Consider the following 18,499-nt stretch of genomic DNA (forward strand, 5'->3'; position numbering starts at 1 on the left):
ATATATTATATATATATATAGTATATATATAAAAAAAGCCTTCAGGCAAGTTAATGGAAGATTTGTTGTTCTTTCGTTCTGAAGACATTGTATAATATATATAATTGTTATCAGGAGATCATCTTTGCTGAATACCCCCTCAGGGACCATATCATCAGAAACGGGAATGGTTAACATCTCTTTCTACATTAATCTCCTATACTTGTTAGCAACACACTTTTCTTTTCTGAATTACTGTCTAACATCAATGGAGAGTTTGCGACGCTTTAAACAAAGTCAAGATCGAACATGGTTTACCAATTTCATTTCCCTCGAGATTATTCAAGGAACCATCTAATAGATATTTGTAACACGACTTATATAAGGTTTAATTAGTAATATAAAAAAGAGATGTAAACATTTTTCCTTATGGTTGACCCGGATTATATATCTTTATTAGAAGGTATTTTAAAATATAATAACGAGTTAACTTTTCAAAATAATTTTATTTTAAAAAAATATTTTTAACATTATTATATTTAATTGATATTAAAAACATTAAAGGCCATATTAAATTAAAAATAAAAATATAAAAAAAATTTAAAATTTTTCATAAAGCATTTTTGACCGTAATTTTTAGATAAATTGAGTGATGTTAAATTGGTAAATACTCTCCATGGTTTTTCTTTAATAAATTATGGAATATTAATCGCAATATTTAATTAAAATCTAAAAAAAATAATAAATTCTTTTAACTTATTCTTCGATTTTTTTCGAAATCAATTTATTAATTTCGGCAATTGAAGAAGCTATTGCGAAATCTAAAGATAAAAATCCCGAGCCCTTTAAAACGTATTTAAAAAGAAACCTTTGGAGAAGGACCAGAAAAAAACAACTTTCGAAATCAATAAAATACGGATTTCAGTAAGAAAAACAGATTGTGTCTTGAATTGCCAACCAAAAGGCGTGATTTGGATACTTACTCACTGAAGAAAATTGTCATGCCAACACCATTGATCCAAATTAAGCATGCATAAGGTATGATATGAGCGAAAACAGGAAATTATTGCTCCATGTTTCACAAAACAGAGCGTGGACCAAAGCAAATGAAAAATAACCAACATTTAAGAGAGTTTAATGAAAACCGCTAATAAAGAAAAACAAGAAAAGAAATGGAATATACAAACACAACAGTCACAAAGAACTTGGACAGAGGAAATGGGAGGAATTGACCTCCTCGTCATCGTGGGGAGTTGGTGAGGGTGGTGGAGGAGGATGGAACTGAAACTTAGTAAATTCTTTGAAAGATTTCTGATTTGAGAGATGAGAGAGAGAGAGAGAGAGGAGAGAAGAGAAAGAGAGAAGAGAGAGAGGAGAAGAGAGAGAGAACTAGTTTCAGTTCCGCCTCCTTCCCACTACACCTCACCAACTCCCCACGATGACAAGGAAGCTCAAAGTCCTCCCATTTTCTCTGTCAATTTCTTGTGGACTGTTGTGTTTGTCATATTCATTTCTTTTCTTGTTTCTTATTAGCGATTTTCATAACTCTTGAATATTGATATTTTTCATTGGACTGCTTGACGATTACCACAGGGGAGCCTTGATGATTGACATTTATCGCTACCGGCTCCTCGGAGCGGGCGCCCTCAGGCCACTTTACCCAATTTGAATCAGCGCATCATTTGGATTGCTATGAATGGACATGTACGGTGTGAGCTGCAAGACGCGGACTGAAAATAGGAAAAGAAAACGATATGGCAACGTTTTTGTTACCCTGATTCTTGAAAGATTTCGGGTTTCTTTGTAATTCTTGAAAGATTTCGGGTTTCTTTGTAATTCCTGAAAGATTTCTGGTTCTGTGGAGAGAGATGTTTGTTTAACGGTGATTATTAACCTGCTAATGAATCATATTAAAACCTTCTTACCTAGCTTTTTGTTTAATTTAAATTATTTTAATATTAAACTATATTGACTGACTTAATTTAAATTAACAAATTTCATGGATCTTAAAAATAACCGAATGATAATAAAAATATAATTAGCTTTTAAAAACCCTTAAGGTGACAAACGTTTTTAAAATAATATTAAGACAACAATAAATTGGATTAATCACATTCCCCCTGCAACCCGGTCATCGGAGGATCTATTGTGTTTAATTTACTTTTTATAAATTTTATTAATTAATTATATTGATAAAAATAAATCTAACAAAATTGAGCATTTAAACCCTAAAATAAAATATGTATTTGGAAAACTGTGAAAACTCTATACCAAAACAATACAAAAAATAGTTATTGCAATCTAATTCTTAACCAATTCAATATTTAAAGGACAAATAAAAAAAATCAATTAAAACATTTTAAAAGACCAAAAAAAAACAATATCAAATCATTGGTAAACCCATCAAACCTGTGAATCGGGGTAACCTGGGCTAAAGCACCCCAAACCCATGAACCGGTTTATTGACTCTATTAGGATTATAAATTATTTTTTTAACTATTTTTTATTAATTTATATTGATAACATAAATAAAATTATCACAAAATTAAACATCACTAAATACCAACTATTTTTTTAGACTTACATAACTTGATAGAAGCGAAACAAAAAACCAATCATCCTTGAAACTGAAGTTTTCCATTACCCAATATCTATGGACGAAATTAAAATATAATATTTAAAAACTCTAAATTGCAAGACATGCAAAACCAAGTCAATCAACCAAACCTCTGAACATGTACCAATAAACTTTATAAAAGTTAATAAACATGGATTTTTTTTAAACATATTTTTTTTAATTATATGAAGAAAAAAATGATAAAAAAGTTCAAGTTTCAATTAAAAAAAAATACCCCACCAAACTGTAAATCTAGCAATTTGATTACCCAACAAACTTCGTAAATCCATTAACCCTATAAAAAGGACAAATTGAAAGAAATAAATTACAAAACTAATTATAAACCAGCTCAAAAGATAAAATATATAAAATTATTTTTAAAAGCTAAACACTATAGATTACTATTATAATCTATAGTGAAATGGTGTAGTTAACAGGCTTATTTCTCCCACACATTTTGGCTTTTCTTTTAATTTATATGCAGAAAAAAAAAAATAAACGAATAACAAAGTTGAATACAATTAAAAAATAAAAAAGACATTCCATCATAAACCTATAAATCGGGTATATGAGCTACCCCTAACAAATCCGTACACTAAATTTAACCCTATAAAAGTATAAAATGAAATAAATAAATAATTAAAATTGGAATATAAAACCACTTTAAAGATAAAATAGACAAAATAATTTTTAAAAAAATAATAACAAAGAAAAAAAAAAAGAACCAATTTATGCTTAGAAGACAACATTGTTGATTACAATCTTCGAACACCAACAGCAAAGAACTACTAGATTAACCCTTCATCATTTAAAATTAACTAAGAAACTTTAAACAAAATCTATTTTACCTTAACATTACCGTATTTGGTTTATTGGCTTTTATGTTAACTATTTTGCCACACTTTTTGTGTTGTTTTGCAGTTTGTTGGTTCTTTTTCTATAAACCTTTCATGAAACATATTTTCTTTTATTTATCATAGTTCTTTGCATTTTCATTATTTAGTCTGTTTTAAATTTTAAAATATTTCTTATTTGATCCTTTAGTTTTAAAGATGTTTCTTTAGGACCTGAACTTTTGATTCATGAGGATTTATAGATAACAGTATGATTCATTAAAAAAATTTAATAGAAAAGAAAAGAAAAAAGATTTCTTTGTTCAAAAGATTGGAACCAAAAGGTTGTCTAAATGATAAACGGGGTTTGGGAAAGGAAGTCGAGGAAGAAGAGCTGCTGGTGTAAGTCCCCGGAATAACATTTTTTATTTCTTTATGGTGCCCTATTTACTCATTTATTCTCATTGATATTCATCTGCAACCCTTTACAAACCTCATTTCTTATGAAATTACTGGAATTTATTGGACTGTTGCATAAACTTTCAGAGCAAAAACTATAACAAGAAGCTTGCCAATGCCATACCTAGTTCATTTGCGTAAAAGAACAACTTAAAATGCTTGTGGATTGTATGAATATTGAAATTACTTGTTTACAGTTGCTGGTTGAAATTTACTTTCCAATTTTTTAACAGAGAGCAGCCCTTGGATGCTGTAGCTAGACAATAGAAGTTGAAAAAACACTCGAGTATTTAACAGCGTCAAAAAAACATAGACTTACAAAGAATACAGAGGGAACTTAGGCCGAAGATCCAATGGTACCAAAAGCACACCATCAGAGTTGGGCCCACCAGCTGAAATGTTAGAACTAGGCATATGGAGGAGAGCCCGGCAGGGGCGACCTGAAGAACACAGGTTGCCGAGCAGCCCACATGTGATTTCAGGTCGCTCCTGTAGGAATCCTCCACGATCGGGACGCCTCTCGTGTCTCCCGTTTGCTTCAACTTCGGCGATGAATCCCTCCGGGGCTTCACCTTGTTATATTATCACAAAACCATACTTCCTTTCAATTGGACTACACGGAGTCACATATGTAGTAGTACTTGTATGTGGGATTTTTAATTAGAATTATCATACAATTTTGTACTCCCTGATCCAGCCCATTGTTTACTTGCTATTTGGATCAGCAAATGGCATAATATTGTTGTAGAAGGCTAATTGGAAGTATGATTAGCACAAAAACAAGAAGCCATACATCGTACGTGCGTGTATAATATGGAAGGGAATCGTTCAGAGTATTGGAGTTTGGAAGAAAATTCGCCCTGTTTGAAGCTAAAACTTTGTGATTTCTACCATTAAGAAAAGCTAAAAACTCGATCTTTCATATTGAAAATTAAACTGCTTAAGAGTACTATAAAATAATAAAAATGAACGATTTTATTTTTCCTTCAAGCTGCCAAAAAAGAGGCATATCTTTCTTTTTCTTCAAGTTCAAAGTTCATGTGTTTCAACATATATAGCTATTAGTTCTTATCTTTGACTTTAAAAAAATAGAGAGATACAATTGAGTGTTTTTTGCAATGATCATTGACTGCATGTCTGCGGTGTTGATAAAATTTATACTTGAGAGCTCAGGCGTCCATATTTTATTTCGGATTCAACACCAAATAACATGTTCATTGGCCACATAAGGTCATTCTATTTATGATATCAACATTTGCAGTTTATCATTCTCATTAAAGAGAGAGAGAGAGAGAGGCATTTATAGCATCTCTTAGAATTATGGATCTTGATTTGCATAAAGCGTTATAGGAAAGATTGAATCCAGCTCACCGAAAAAATTGCATCAGCCAGCCAACTTGAATAAAAGCAGAGCAGAGAGAGAGAAGAAGAAAGAGAGAGAGATTGAATTTGACTTTGCAAAACAAAAGGCCAAGAGAGGAAAAAGCCAAACAGTATATATTGAATTGTTTGTTGCCCTTCTAGCCAAGATTTATACGAGGTTTTATTTAATTTGTGAAGAAGTTCGGTTCCTGTGGGAATGAAACCATCATTTTTTTTTGTAGGTTTACTTAACAAATTGGAGTAAACACAAACCTAGAGAGATAAAGATAGCTCATAGAAAAATAGAATCAGAAAAAAATAAAATCATTAAGAAAGAGAAGCTTGTCACTAAACTCTGCACCCCTTATTCTATATACAATAGCAAGAGATTCTTTACAGGGAGATCATGATTTTCTTTTGTCAAATTAAAACACAGTGTTCATCAAATTGAAAAGACAGCAACCAACTAGAGATGCATAGCAAAAAGGTTTTTGAACCAACCCACTGTGCTTTCTCATTATGCTTGTTGTCTAAAAATTAGACCTACCAATCAACAACGAGTGAAAACCAGGCTTTTGAATGTAAACTATCTGTCTTCTATACAAGAACTTAGCCCATTTCATCACAGTACTGAAAGTACCATGTTTGGGATTGTAAATCACTAAAAACTGACTTGTACTCCAAAACGAACCTCACCTCCAACATCAATGCACAGAGGCACTGAATAATGAAAACCACAAAGGATCCAAGTATGTATGCAAACAGCTTAGTCCAGGAATCTCTAACTCCAAAACTCCTTCAAAACCCGACATCTGCACCGAACCCCTTGATAGTTAACATCACACAGAGCCAGCCTTGTAAGACCCCCAACACTCTCTCAATCAACCGCCCCATAATCAGGCTGCACAAACCGTTCCTCAGAACATTCTCTTGGGTAAATCAAAAGCAAACAATAGACCACGCTGCCCCTATACTCCCTTTCAGGCATAACCGCCAACAAAGCTTCCCATCACATGTTTTCTGAAACCATCATAGGAAGACCAGCCCCAAAATTCCTCAAGCCTCCTCAACACTCACCCTTCAATGCACGAAACCTTAATTCTTGTCACATATTCTTACTACTCCATACAACCACTCTTGGGAGAGACGACACAAAATAGCCGCCACCTTATAGTCATCTATTGACTATCATGACACCGAACCCAAAACAGTATAACTCTAATTTCTCCTTGTAATCTCAAGCCACAAATTGTATAACATAATGTAGATGGTGTTCATATATACATGAGAGAACCTTTTGATCATATCCGTCGTGATGCAACAGGTCAGTACGCATCAGCAGACCAAGCGTATCAACCCAATCATAACGAGATAGATATGCCTCAATAGATAGTAATCAAGCACCACAGCAATTTAGTCACTGGGTTATTATAAACAGAGTCAAAGGGTGAGCAGCTTTTTGAGCTTAAACAGTCCTCGGCCTCAGCTGGAGGAAATAACGATTTCTGGAGAGAATCAGAGGCCGTTACTTGATAATATCTTGACCCTTTCGAGATGGGTTGTGATGGATTGGGATTTGAAATCAGGGATTTGAATGTTATGGAACGCACCTGATTTTGATTACGGGATTTTGGCTGGCATCGCGAGATAGCGGATTTCAATGATGAGTTCGTGAGGGAGGGTTTGGCACGTGGAGGTGGTGTTTCTTGGTTTCTTTTTTATTATTGGTTTTGTGGTGGCGAGGAGGTTGTGATCGTGTTTTGCTGTTTTTGACGTGAGCGGTGATACGTGAAAGATGAGGAGGAAGAGGGGTTGACATGGTGGTCTTTAAGAGTTGGATCTGTGCTCGCGGTTCTTGAAGTTGGTTGGGAATGGGTGAGTTGGCCTCGCTTTGTCTGTTTTCACGACTCCATTTCTGGATTCTCTTCCCTGTTTGGTTTTTGTGTGTCAATAACGTTTGGGGGATGGATTCTAGATGTCTCGTAGCGGTTTGTCATTGCGGTGAGGAGTGATTTTTAAAGTACTTTTTAAAATAATTTTTCGTAAATTGATGATGTTTTATGTCAATTTTCCAATGGTTTTGATATTCTTATACTAATTTTGTTTCAACATAAACTTCCTTTTTCCATCGTAATAATAAGAAGGTTTTCTGCATCTAAATGGATAAATTGATGAATATGTTAGAACATAGGAAATATTCACCCCAGTTCGGTTTACTAATGGGATAATCAAGCTAGCGTTATAAAATCTCATTTTTACAATAATCAACAACAGATTTTAACTATAAACTAAAAAGTTGATATATATATCAATAAAATACATTAAAAAATTTATATGCTAATAAATATTATTTGATTCCAACAAGAAAACAAATTGAGTAGAAAAAACTAAATAAAATATCATATTAAGATATTTTGATTTCAAATATTAAGAGAGCTTTTTTTGGTCAGAAAACATAATAATATAAACCTATATAAAAAAAAAAGAATTTATAGTATGTTCTTTTTTCTTGTTAGTAATATATTTTTCAACAACAAAAATATCTTTTTTAAGTCGTGAGTTTTTAATTTGATAAAAAAAAATGAAAAGAGTTAGAATAAAGTAGATCCAATTTTTTTTTTTTCATTCTATATATTAATACACATATTATTAATCAAATTTTATTTTATTTTATTAATAATATTATTCATGAAAAAAATTGATAATATCATTATAAAAAAAAAATATAAATTTTCTTACAAACCATAAACAAACAACATTTGGGGAATTTTTGTATATCTGAGGATCACGCGGATTTTTCTAAAATAAAGGGGAGAAGAAGTGATAAATCTTAAATAACCAAGGAAGTTTGTAGAGAAATTAAAGGCTATCTTTCGGAATAGTTAAAAAACAGCTGGATGCGTTACGAAATTCTTAAGATGAGCATTAATCGTATCAACATCCTTTTGATTATTTTAGTGGAAGCGTATTTTAATTGAAATCAACTAATTAACAAACAATTTTCCATAATTAAATTAATTTGGGTTGGAGAGCAAGATATACTTACCCAAATGCATGAAGGGAAATACTACACGAGGTGTTAGCACACATAATATTGGGTTAATAGGCGATTGCAAAATCTCAACAAGAAAAGTTTTTAACAACACCTGAAAGATCATTAAAACGAGCTTCAAATTAACCCTAATTAACCCCCGAACAATACCTTTATAACCAATTACGATATTTTTTATAGTTTTTTCAAGGTCTTGTTATAATCATTCTTGTCAAAATTTTTTTAATATGACCGGATGTTAAATCTAGATGTTATCTCCGTGTGACGCATTATTTCTTTTCCTTTTTTTTTCGCTTTTTTCTTTTTTGCTTCCATGCCATCGACCTTATGCTTTTTCTTCTTCTAAACCATAATGAATTTTAAATGATATAAGCTTCTAGGCCATTATACCTTTATTAAATTGTAAGGCGACACCAAACTCAGAAATATTATTTATGCATGTGTATATGATCATAGACGATGGAGGATAGCCCAAACATACTTGAGAAGATTAAAGATTTAAACTTATGGTTTTGGGTTTTAAATTTTATATGAACTTTGTTTAGTTGAGGGTTTATTAATTTAGCTTTATTTGTTGTTGGGGGTGGTTGTCAATTTATATTATTGTTGGCGTATTTTATTTTGGTGGGCGCATAAGCTCAATCGCTTGTTCTGTGTTAGGGTTTTAGTATTTATACCATACTTTTTCTAAAATGTTAAGCCATTTTTTATGATTAATGAAAATATTGTAGAGTTTGCATATCTCCAATCCTCTTTTTCTTGTTTTCTTTATAGCTTTCTTCTTTGCTCTAAAGCTTCTTTCTTTTCTTACTTTAATTCTTATTATTTATTATCCTAACATCAAATCTGTATCAGAGCCAGGGTTTTAATTGTTTCTTAAATTAAATGATCGGGCACATCTTGTCTATGCTAAAACCCTCAGATCCGGTTTGATTTGGAAAAAAAAAATGTTCACTGTTTATTGTTAAAAAAAAAACCTATTGTTCTGATCTACAAAAAAAAAAAAAGGGAAACATTGTTCATCTTGCTCCAGAACAATAAGATAGCCACCCGCGCTATCATACACACTGACTAACAGCATCTAATAGAAAACCGTGCGAATTATAGCGTGCATCGAGAGCAACACCTATTCAGTGACAGAACCCCAAGACCCAACACATGACAAATTTCTCCTACAGAGAAGGCCACTTCACTCTATAAGCGCCAGAAGGTCACCTGCCGCCGGCCACCTTCTTAGGAGGGACTATGGCCTTACCGGCCAAGGAAGTTTGAGGCAAACAGGTTGTGACCTTGATGTTCTGGCCGCACCGCGCGCCTAGACAAATTACATAATCATCTTCAACAGCGCCTCCACAGGACCACAGCAGACTTGCGGCTTCAGCAGTCAAACCAGCGGCAACATCCTGATTTGTAAAAACCACCAGCCACAGGCCACCACAAACCTATTAATCACCGCCAGTACTAGACTAGTGGTTTCTCCCAGCTAAAAGGGCGAGCTGCCTCAAGTACCAGTGTCATTTTCTTCAATAACTGCCCACTCGGGGTGAATTGTGGGATACCCAACGATTACATGCCCTCAAGCCATAGTTTGAGGAACAGACAAGGCAGTAGAACACAGCGGGTGACACCACCACCTTCCTTCAACAGACAAAAACTACAGTTATAAAGCAGACGAGTCCTCGCTCGCGATTTCACTCTGACAGTCCCTGAGTTATCAAACAAGTGCCTTCCGCCGCTAAACAACATCAATCGATAAATAATCACAAATGATGAACAAGAACGAGGGGAAATCAATCGCGAAAGTAATTGCAACGCGATAGAAGGAGCAAGGTGAGAACCGCTGAGCGAAAATTTTCTTTGTTTTTCGCTATTTTTGGATTTTTCAAAAAACCTTTCTCCTTCAAAAAATAGATGGGGTCAAAAATTGGGTAACAACAAGGCTAAAGCTAGCGGTTCGCAATGTACACCTTCACGTTCGGTTGCTCCTTCGGTCCCCGCACTCAAATTCAGGGCCACCCTTCAGTGACAGAGGAGCCCTACTTTGAGGGGGTCCCGGTATGGCGGGACACCGGTCAATCTGGGTGATAGCTACACCCTATCGGGTAGCTATTGTAGCCGAGTTGCTTCTAGAGTTGGTTCGGTGTCACCACCAAGGTTACCACTCACATGCTCTATATCTATCTCAGAGGCTCACTGTTTCACAAGCTGAGATGTACCACCAAGCCGATCGGTATATACGAGCAATCCTCAGTGGCTTTGCCAGCTGTAGGTGCATGTCCTCTGCTGCATGTCATATTCAGGGTAGTGATGTTAGTGAACCAGTTTGATAAATGGAAGTTTTGTTGGTCGGCTATGTGGTTGGGAAATTTCCTAGATATTTTGTGCTATGCAATCATTTATTAACCGTACATGGCAACATACGGAAGCAAATTTTCTCTATGCATGATTCGGGTTGGTGGGCATGATATTGCATTCTCTTCAGAATTAGAGATGTTCAGACGGTGTTCTAGAGCGCGAGTCCATATGCTATATTTGTAGGCCTCTTGTCTGCAAATCATCGCCCTCGATTTTTTTTGATTTCCAATTCACTGAGCTCACTACAATGCCCACATGAGTGTGATTCCTAATCTGCCATTACGTTATTAGAATCAATATCTGCTTATCCAAAATTTGCAAGCATGGTTGCGTAAGAGGAAGCCGATTCATTGTGATGGGCCCTCACAGCAATAAATGAACCGGTTTACTTATGCTCGTTGTCCTCATTAAAAATGGAGACCTCCTTTCTAATTATGTCAATCCATTGTCACTGTGCTATTACCCAATGGTAACACTTTGGTGCGGCAACTGGTTATGGATTCACTGCCACACTATTGTAAGAGTGTAAGTCTCTTGGCCATTCACTCTTACTTATGCACAAAGGTCATGTTCCCGCAATAGAATAGAGGCCCCCCGTGACACACGATTTCAGCCTGCTTAGCAGTTCTAGTCTTTCTGTAGAGACTACTGCTGTTGAGAAACAGGATCAGTATTGTACAGGGCCTTCTGTTAATCTTCAGGAGGATCCTATGTCCACTGAAGTTTGCTGCAGCAAATCCTTCTACAAGCACCCAGTCTGTCCCGACTGTTGCAAGAGATCCAAGGCTAATGGTACTGAGCTCTCTGATCCAAATTCCTAAAAAGGTGGGACTGCATCTAAGACCACTATGAACAAAGAGGCGGTATCTCCTCGAAGTAAAAGCAGCTACCATCCCTTTGTATTGGGGATAAAACCCAACACCCCTTGCACAGGCGGCGAGTATATCGTCTTTTCAGTCGCTGCACAACGCTCTGATGACTCTGCCCCCTTGTTTATCCACCTTCTGATGGTCTCCGTCTTTTGTCTGCAGAGTTCGTGGCTCCTGCTTTTGGGTGGATGTCATGTTCATCTAGACTATTTTTATGGTATTTTTTTTGCTTTGTGCAACTTCCCTACTGGTTGGCTCTTGCTTTATATCTTGTGCAGTTAATTTGTGGTTCACCACTGTGCCATTGCTTTCTCATGTTCCTGTTTGTCAGGACTGTAGGGAATATTCTTCTTGTATAGCTTCATCCCTGTTTTGGTCTCTACTCTGGCGGTTGATGGGTATTTCCCCTGCTTGGTTGAGGATTTACACTAGGCTATCTGCTGGTTGGTTGTTGCTGGCTGGCATCGCCTACTGCTTTGGTGGTTGAGGCCTATTGTCATTGCTTGGGTGGTAACGACTGGTATGTGGCTGGATCGACTTCTTTTGTGTTTATTCAAGGGAACATGTTCTTTGTTCTGGTTTCAGCGTGCTTATCTGGGGAGGTTGTTCTCCTGCACACACTTTTTGTGTTGTAATTATGTTTTTGCTTTGGTTTCTACAATCTAGGGAGAAAGTTCACTCTTGTCCATGGTAAGATTGCTTGTTCTGGGGAGGTTCTTCCTTAGCTCAAGATTCTTTTTGGCTGGCTTGTGCTGGGGAGAATGTTCCTCTGCACTCACTTTTAGTGTTAGCTTCGGTTTATTCAAGGGTCTCTATTCCCTTGGCTGGTGTATGTATTGTTCTGCTGGTTTCCAGCTTGTATTGCAAACTTGTTTTGCTCTTTTTTTATCTATATACTTCTTACATTTGATAAAAAAAAAAATAAAAAAAAAAAAGATTAGGCTTTAACTTATGTTTTCTGATTTAATTTATATGAACTTTTTTAATTGAGATTTATTAATTTAGCTTTATTTGTTGGGTTTGATTTTATTATTGTTGGGTATTTTATTTAATGAGCCATAAAGCTCAATCACCTGTTCTAGTTAGAATTTTAATATGTATACCCTACTTTTCTAAATGTTAAGTAATTTTTGATAATTAATGAAAACATTATAGATTTTATATATCTTCAATCTCTTTTTTTTTTTAGCTTTTCTTTTAGAAAACTTTTATTTTTATTTTTTATTTTAAATTCTTATTATTTATTTTCTCGCATGAAAAATTTTAGCTTTGACTTTTGTGAGAGATGTATACTTTTAGAAACGTAGTAGAGTTTAAACCGTCATTCAACCTTTTATCATTCTGATAAAATTTTAACGAGACAGTTATTTTTCAAAAAAAAAAAAAAAAAAAAATCCATATAAAAGGGGGTGAAGTGAGAGTTACCCTGCTTATCTAGACGCCAGTGGTTTTCGTGCGCAGAATGCAAGGGAACACTGTTCCCTCTCAACTCTCAAGGCGCATAAGAGATAGGTCCCTCTCGTTTCTCAAAAGGAAATGATTAGAGAGATCTTACAGCTTATTTATTCCTAAATTTGCCATAAAAAAGCACCATTGGAATAATATACAAAAAAGCACAACATGAGACACAAGGGCCTGATGTTGTCTCTAAGAATCCAACGTCTCAAAATCGTAGTTTTATTTGAGAAAACTACAGATTTAAGCCTGGAAGAATGAGGAATATCAATCACCTGGCTAAACTATCATTCAGACAACAGCTACATCCAATTGTCTCTAAGAATCCAATGTATCAAAGTCCCACTTGCTAAGTGAATGATTTTGTACACATCGATGGCATCAACGACCAAGCAAGCCCAGTTACCTGCAAGCAAGTCACTCATGTGATGCAAATATCTAGAAAATAAAACCGCGAGGATTCTATCTGTGGCAATTTATATGGTTACTTGAAGGCATTCTATTATAGTGCCTTAAAATTTCGAACTATTAATACTTTTGTTGATTGTATCGTCATGTTTTATCTTCTTTCTCAATAAATTAACTAATTACCGGTAATCATACTAGTTACTAATATTACAGTACAATTACAACTCAAAAAGCACGGTGTTGCCTTCAAAAAAGAAGATAAATATTAATTCACTTCACAATAAGTACGTGATCATGAAAAGTTATGTAAGGTTCACCTAATGCTGTGTAAAAATGATCTTATCTTTTCGTAATTTAGCTAAATCCTCACAGTTATGATAGTTTGAACAATTCAGTATAATTTTAATATAAAAAAAAGGTTCTTTGTCACCGTAGAGAAGAAGAAAAAATGTTATACCGTTTTTAAGTGCTTGCACTTGTCGAGTCATAAACTTGAACTTATTATTTCATAAACTTGAAGGCACAATAATTATAAATGTCTTAAAGTAAGCATGACAAGCAGCTTCTATTTGGAAGTCCAGTAGATATTTTTAGTACGAGGAGAGAACTTACCATGGCAATGGTGGAACATGAAATCAGACCAAGTAATAGTCAGACAGGAGAGCAGCACCTACAACACCAATCAAGCATAGCAGAGAAACAAAATCTGCCATCCCAATCGATGAGTCTGATAAGAAATAGATTTTATGGGAGTTGCTGTCACCTCTAAAACCCCGGACAATCATTGCCTGTAAGATGCCACAACATCTGGAATATTAAAAGCAGAAGTCTTTGGATGGCAAGATTTTCCAAGCTACTTGTAACTGGATTTAGGTCTAATGCATATTGTCCACAATGTCACGAGGAGAACACATATCAGAAAACCATAATTACATTCAATAATTTAATATACAAGACCAAGAAGAAATTATACATCGATACAAGAATGACTTGGGAAGATGCGCATATATCAGGATCTGCACTAATCATGGGGGTGTAGATTCTCAAAACTGTTTCCAAAATCAAAAATTACAATCAACCGTTTTTATTAAACATATATAAGTGTAATGCTGAAATGCAAAAGTGAATAATTAATCCAGTTGTGCCTTTACCCAGTTATTTTATATTTTTAGAGGAAGAAAATATATCGAAAATCCTACTGCATAATTTCAAGCAAGAGTTTATTTTTCAAATGAGATCACAGATTATTTTTCTCATGCTATTCTGGTCAAATTTGTTACATATAACCAGCTCCCTGACTATCAAAGAACAGCCTTCGGTGTAGGTTGAAAAGTCACCGATACAGTAGATCACAAGCACTAAAACTGATGATAAATTGTGAGGAAGAGTGGGTTCAGATGTAAACCTGCGATATCTGCTCTGCATGGCTAAAAATATTCTTGAAGATCCGACGTATATAGGAAGCGAAAACTGAAAAGTTAAACACCAAATTAGAAACTAAAACAGAACATACATAGAAGATAGTCTATGATCCCTTTCATCAGAACAATATCCGGCGTATTCCTAGTTCTTTAAAACATGGAACTTATTATCCCTGTAAAACCTCAAATTATAATTTTTTTAGAGCAGACACTGAACTCATGATATTGTATACTCTTTATCCCAGTAAAACCATGAATTCTTTATAAAAGTGTATGCTGTGTAATAAATAAAAATATTGCTTGCAATGCATAACAATAAATGTAAAGGAAGATGGCTGGAAGGTTCCATTAGACTAGCAATGAAACTCTGAGAGTCTCCATTGAGAGCTTAAGAAAATGTTAACACAATCCAAAAAAGATAAAGAAATACCAACAGACATTTTCTGGGTATTCGCCATCCAAATAATTTCCAGAAGAATCCCAACTCCCACCGACCATGCAACATCCCCTGTCCCTCCCAAAAACAAGAGAAAGGGGGAAGAGATTGTAGCTGTTTACTTACTATCTATCGTCTCGATAATCGTCAATTGCTTCCATTTTATCCTACGAGATACAATCCCCAGTGAAACATTTCGGACCTGTACACCATAACTTTTCAATTAAGTTAAAAAAAAAAAAAAACATTTATTAATGCTATACTGAGAGGAATCAAATGGACAAAAAAAAACATGTAATGCTATACTAAGAGAAATCAAAATGGGTAAAAAAAAACACGTAATTCAATTTAATGGAAAAAATCAGACTCTCACCTCATCAAAGACTAGATTGATGAACCTCAATGATAGTAAGAGGGTAAGAGTTATTTCAGCCACCGGAACACCAATGTATCTTAAGGGAAGCATAAACCACCGCATAGCAAACGCTAGTTGTTCAGGGGTTGTGGTTGCCAGGCAAAGGCTTGCACTTTGGAAGACCTTTTAGGGAAAAACAGACAAAAAACAGATACAATTTGTTCTTGGACATATGTAGTTGGGTACAGAAATGAATATTACTAGTCTAATCAGAGAAAAATAAAAAATAGAAACTTTATGAATTTTGAATAAAAAAATCAACTTTTTTGTTCTCTGAAGCAACCCCAGCAAACAATGTGCAAGAGTGTTTCACGTGTGTGCAAGTAAAATCTCCCCATAAATATGCACAACGCAGATATGAAAGAATTAATTATCACAGACACACTATAATAAAGAGAGAAAAAGAATGTTGAGAACGAAAAGCAACTTACAGTGAAGGTTAAGCATGCAGCTGTGCTTGCTACTGACAAGCCCTTCCTTGTAAACTGTAAAGGCCCTAGCTTCATGATTAAATACGAATAGCCGCTCAAAGACATTGGAAGATTAGGCAAGCCTGTGATGGCAGGTGGTGGCGTTCTCATCTGGACAAGTGGAGGCACACCATCTGATCCTAAACCCAATGTAATAAATAGGATTCCAGAAAGCAATGACACTCTTCCCAATTGATCCTACAAGGATTGCTGCAAATTCAGCATGGAGAACAACCACGACAGCATATTGCTTATTATTCAAATGTAACAACATACCACATTATTTAACACCAAAAAACAAAACAAAACATAAAAAGTCATAAAATATTAAAGAGACATTTAGAACAACTCCCTACAAAGAACATCCTTCTTCCAGTCACTTTGAGCAGAAATCCTTTTTTATTTAAAAAAGAATCGATATTTAGCAATATTAACAAGGGAATTTAATGACAAGCATATCTTTTGCATCACAGTCTTGAAGTTGTAACTCAGAAAACTAAACTCAGATCTAAACAACCTAAACATGTATCGCAGCCATTCTATTTTAGACATACCAACACAAAGTCCCTGAATTACCAAAAATTCTTTTGCATTTTCTTTCTTTTTAACTAATAACAAAGTAATCTAACCAAATTATTAAAAAGCATTCCAAAAGCTCTCGTAGAATCCTACAAGGAGGCCCCCAACATTTTCTACGCATAAGGAAGTCTTTGCATGTTACAAGTCAGAGAATTTGATTACTTACCATCCACACATGCCTTGGGAGAACCAATACAGACAAAAGAGCGATGTAAACTACCAATCCGAAACGCATCACGATATGCGATCGTGCTGGTAAAACAACTAGAGCCAGAAGCCATATCTGCATAACCAATACACATGTTTCGAATTTACAACAAACATAAACATTACTTTCTCAAAACTCCATATAAAAGAAAACGAAAAACTCCCATCATTTACAACTCAGCATCACAAAATATTCAAGTCCTATCATACAATTAACTTCCACTGCTGATTTAATCAAAACCCAGCAAAATGGAAGTAACCCACATATCAAAACAATCAAGAAAAAACGAAACTACCCATATATCAGCAAGCCCAGATCTTATTCAATAAAAGAAAAATTGCAAGAACACAAATGAAAAAAAAAAAAAAAAAAAAACAAGAAGCCCAGAACAAAGAATTAGCATTTAAAAATCCAAACTTTTTGTTTACCAATTTGATTCTGGGGTCCACAGAATGTAAAAACGTGGTTGGTGAAGAAATGAATTGGCCAATGGGACTAGCAGTGGCACCGGAAATCAACTTGAATATCTTATCGCCGGATAAAGCTCCGATGGGTAACCGGCTGACCCAGTTGTTGGTATCGCCAGAATTGTCCAGTGAAGCACTGACTTTGAACCTTGTCAGCTTCAAAGTTTGATGGGCATTTTTTAAAGTACTTTTAGGGTAAACTTGTGCAAGAAACGGAGAAATTAGGGTTTTTGAACTGGCTCTTGCAGACAGCGCAGGGAAAGTGACCGTTTGGATAGTACAGTGCGTGCAGTTCATCGGCGTATTTTTTTAAGGGATTTTTTTGTGGTACGGTTCCTTAGTGCAGTTTGTTATGTTCTAAAATGGCGGGAATTATCCCTTTTATTATTATTATTTATTAGACAGCAAAACACAAGGGATGAACCCGTCAATATCAATAAAATGTGTGCTTGATTTTTTTTTTTTTTTGCATATAAAATATATTTAGGTGTTGCAAATATAGTTTTTTTTAAAAAAAAAAAAACTGCAACTCAAGTTCTAACCTTTATTGGGTAAAAAAAATTAATTTCATTTTAATTAAACTATAAAAATAATTAACAATAATATATGGACAAAAAAATAACAATCATGATAACTTAAAAAAAATTCTAAAGAAAAACCACAACAAAATAAATTAATTTTCAGCTCATTAAATATAAAATGATAAAATAAGATAAAAAAAACTAAAAATATCAATCTGATTAACTACCATCCTGGTAAGGCTAAAGAAAATGGATATAATTAATAAAAAATTACAATTGTCTGATTGACTACCATCTTGATAAGGTTAATATAGTAGTTGATGCTTTGAGTAAAAAAGGAAAAATAGTATTGAATGATATGGAGGTAAAAGAATAAGGAAGTATGGTGGAATTGAAAAGGATGAGCTTACAACTAAGTATAGGGCTTGAGGGATCATTGTTAACTTGGTTAAAAATTCAATCTATGCTTCAAGATAAGGTCTTAGTGGGTCAACAAACTGATGAGAAAGTAAGGGAGATCAAAGAGAGGATAAACCACGGTATAGAGACATCATTCCAAGTGTTATTTGATGGGTTAATAGTTATGGGTAGAC

General features: G+C 34.6%; 2 protein-coding genes across 2 annotated transcripts in view; both read right to left on the reverse strand.

Annotated features, from left to right (window-relative positions):
* LOC118058536 (DEAD-box ATP-dependent RNA helicase 22) overlaps positions 1–9,820 on the reverse strand; it is a 15,441-nt gene extending 5,621 nt beyond the window's left edge. The window contains exons 1-2 of the mRNA XM_073411037.1: positions 9,812–9,820; positions 9,558–9,705 (exon numbers count right to left, since the gene is read on the reverse strand). Coding sequence (XP_073267138.1) covers positions 9,558–9,705; positions 9,812–9,820 — 157 coding nt within the window. The remainder of the gene's footprint in view (positions 1–9,557; positions 9,706–9,811) is intronic.
* A 3,257-nt stretch (positions 9,821–13,077) lies between these two features.
* LOC118054217 (protein ABCI12, chloroplastic) lies at positions 13,078–17,757 on the reverse strand. The gene is made up of 8 exons (XM_035065699.2): positions 17,347–17,757; positions 16,877–16,993; positions 16,093–16,329; positions 15,620–15,784; positions 15,373–15,448; positions 14,795–14,859; positions 14,002–14,177; positions 13,078–13,387 (listed from the first exon to the last, which is right to left on the reverse strand). Exons 1-7 carry the CDS (start codon positions 17,680–17,682, stop codon positions 14,025–14,027), a joined length of 1,149 nt encoding a protein of 382 aa, XP_034921590.1. The 5' UTR covers positions 17,683–17,757; the 3' UTR covers positions 13,078–13,387; positions 14,002–14,024.
* Positions 17,758–18,499: the final 742 nt, after the last annotated feature.

Source organism: Populus alba, chromosome 8, assembly GCF_005239225.2.
Source record: "Populus alba chromosome 8, ASM523922v2, whole genome shotgun sequence".
NCBI classification, from domain to species: Eukaryota; Viridiplantae; Streptophyta; class Magnoliopsida; order Malpighiales; family Salicaceae; genus Populus; species Populus alba.

Excerpts from the sequence above, each read along its gene's own strand:
- LOC118054217 (XM_035065699.2), bottom strand. The coding sequence starts at position 17,682 with ATGAACTGCACGCACTGTACTATCCAAACGGTCACTTTCCCTGCGCTG. Across the intron at positions 16,330-16,876 it reads TCCCAAGGCATGTGTGGATG|GATCAATTGGGAAGAGTGTC; the intron begins GTAAGTAATCAA and ends CAATCCTTGTAG. Across the intron at positions 14,178-14,794 it reads ATGCAGAGCAGATATCGCAG|GCAATGATTGTCCGGGGTTT; the intron begins GTTTACATCTGA and ends GGCATCTTACAG.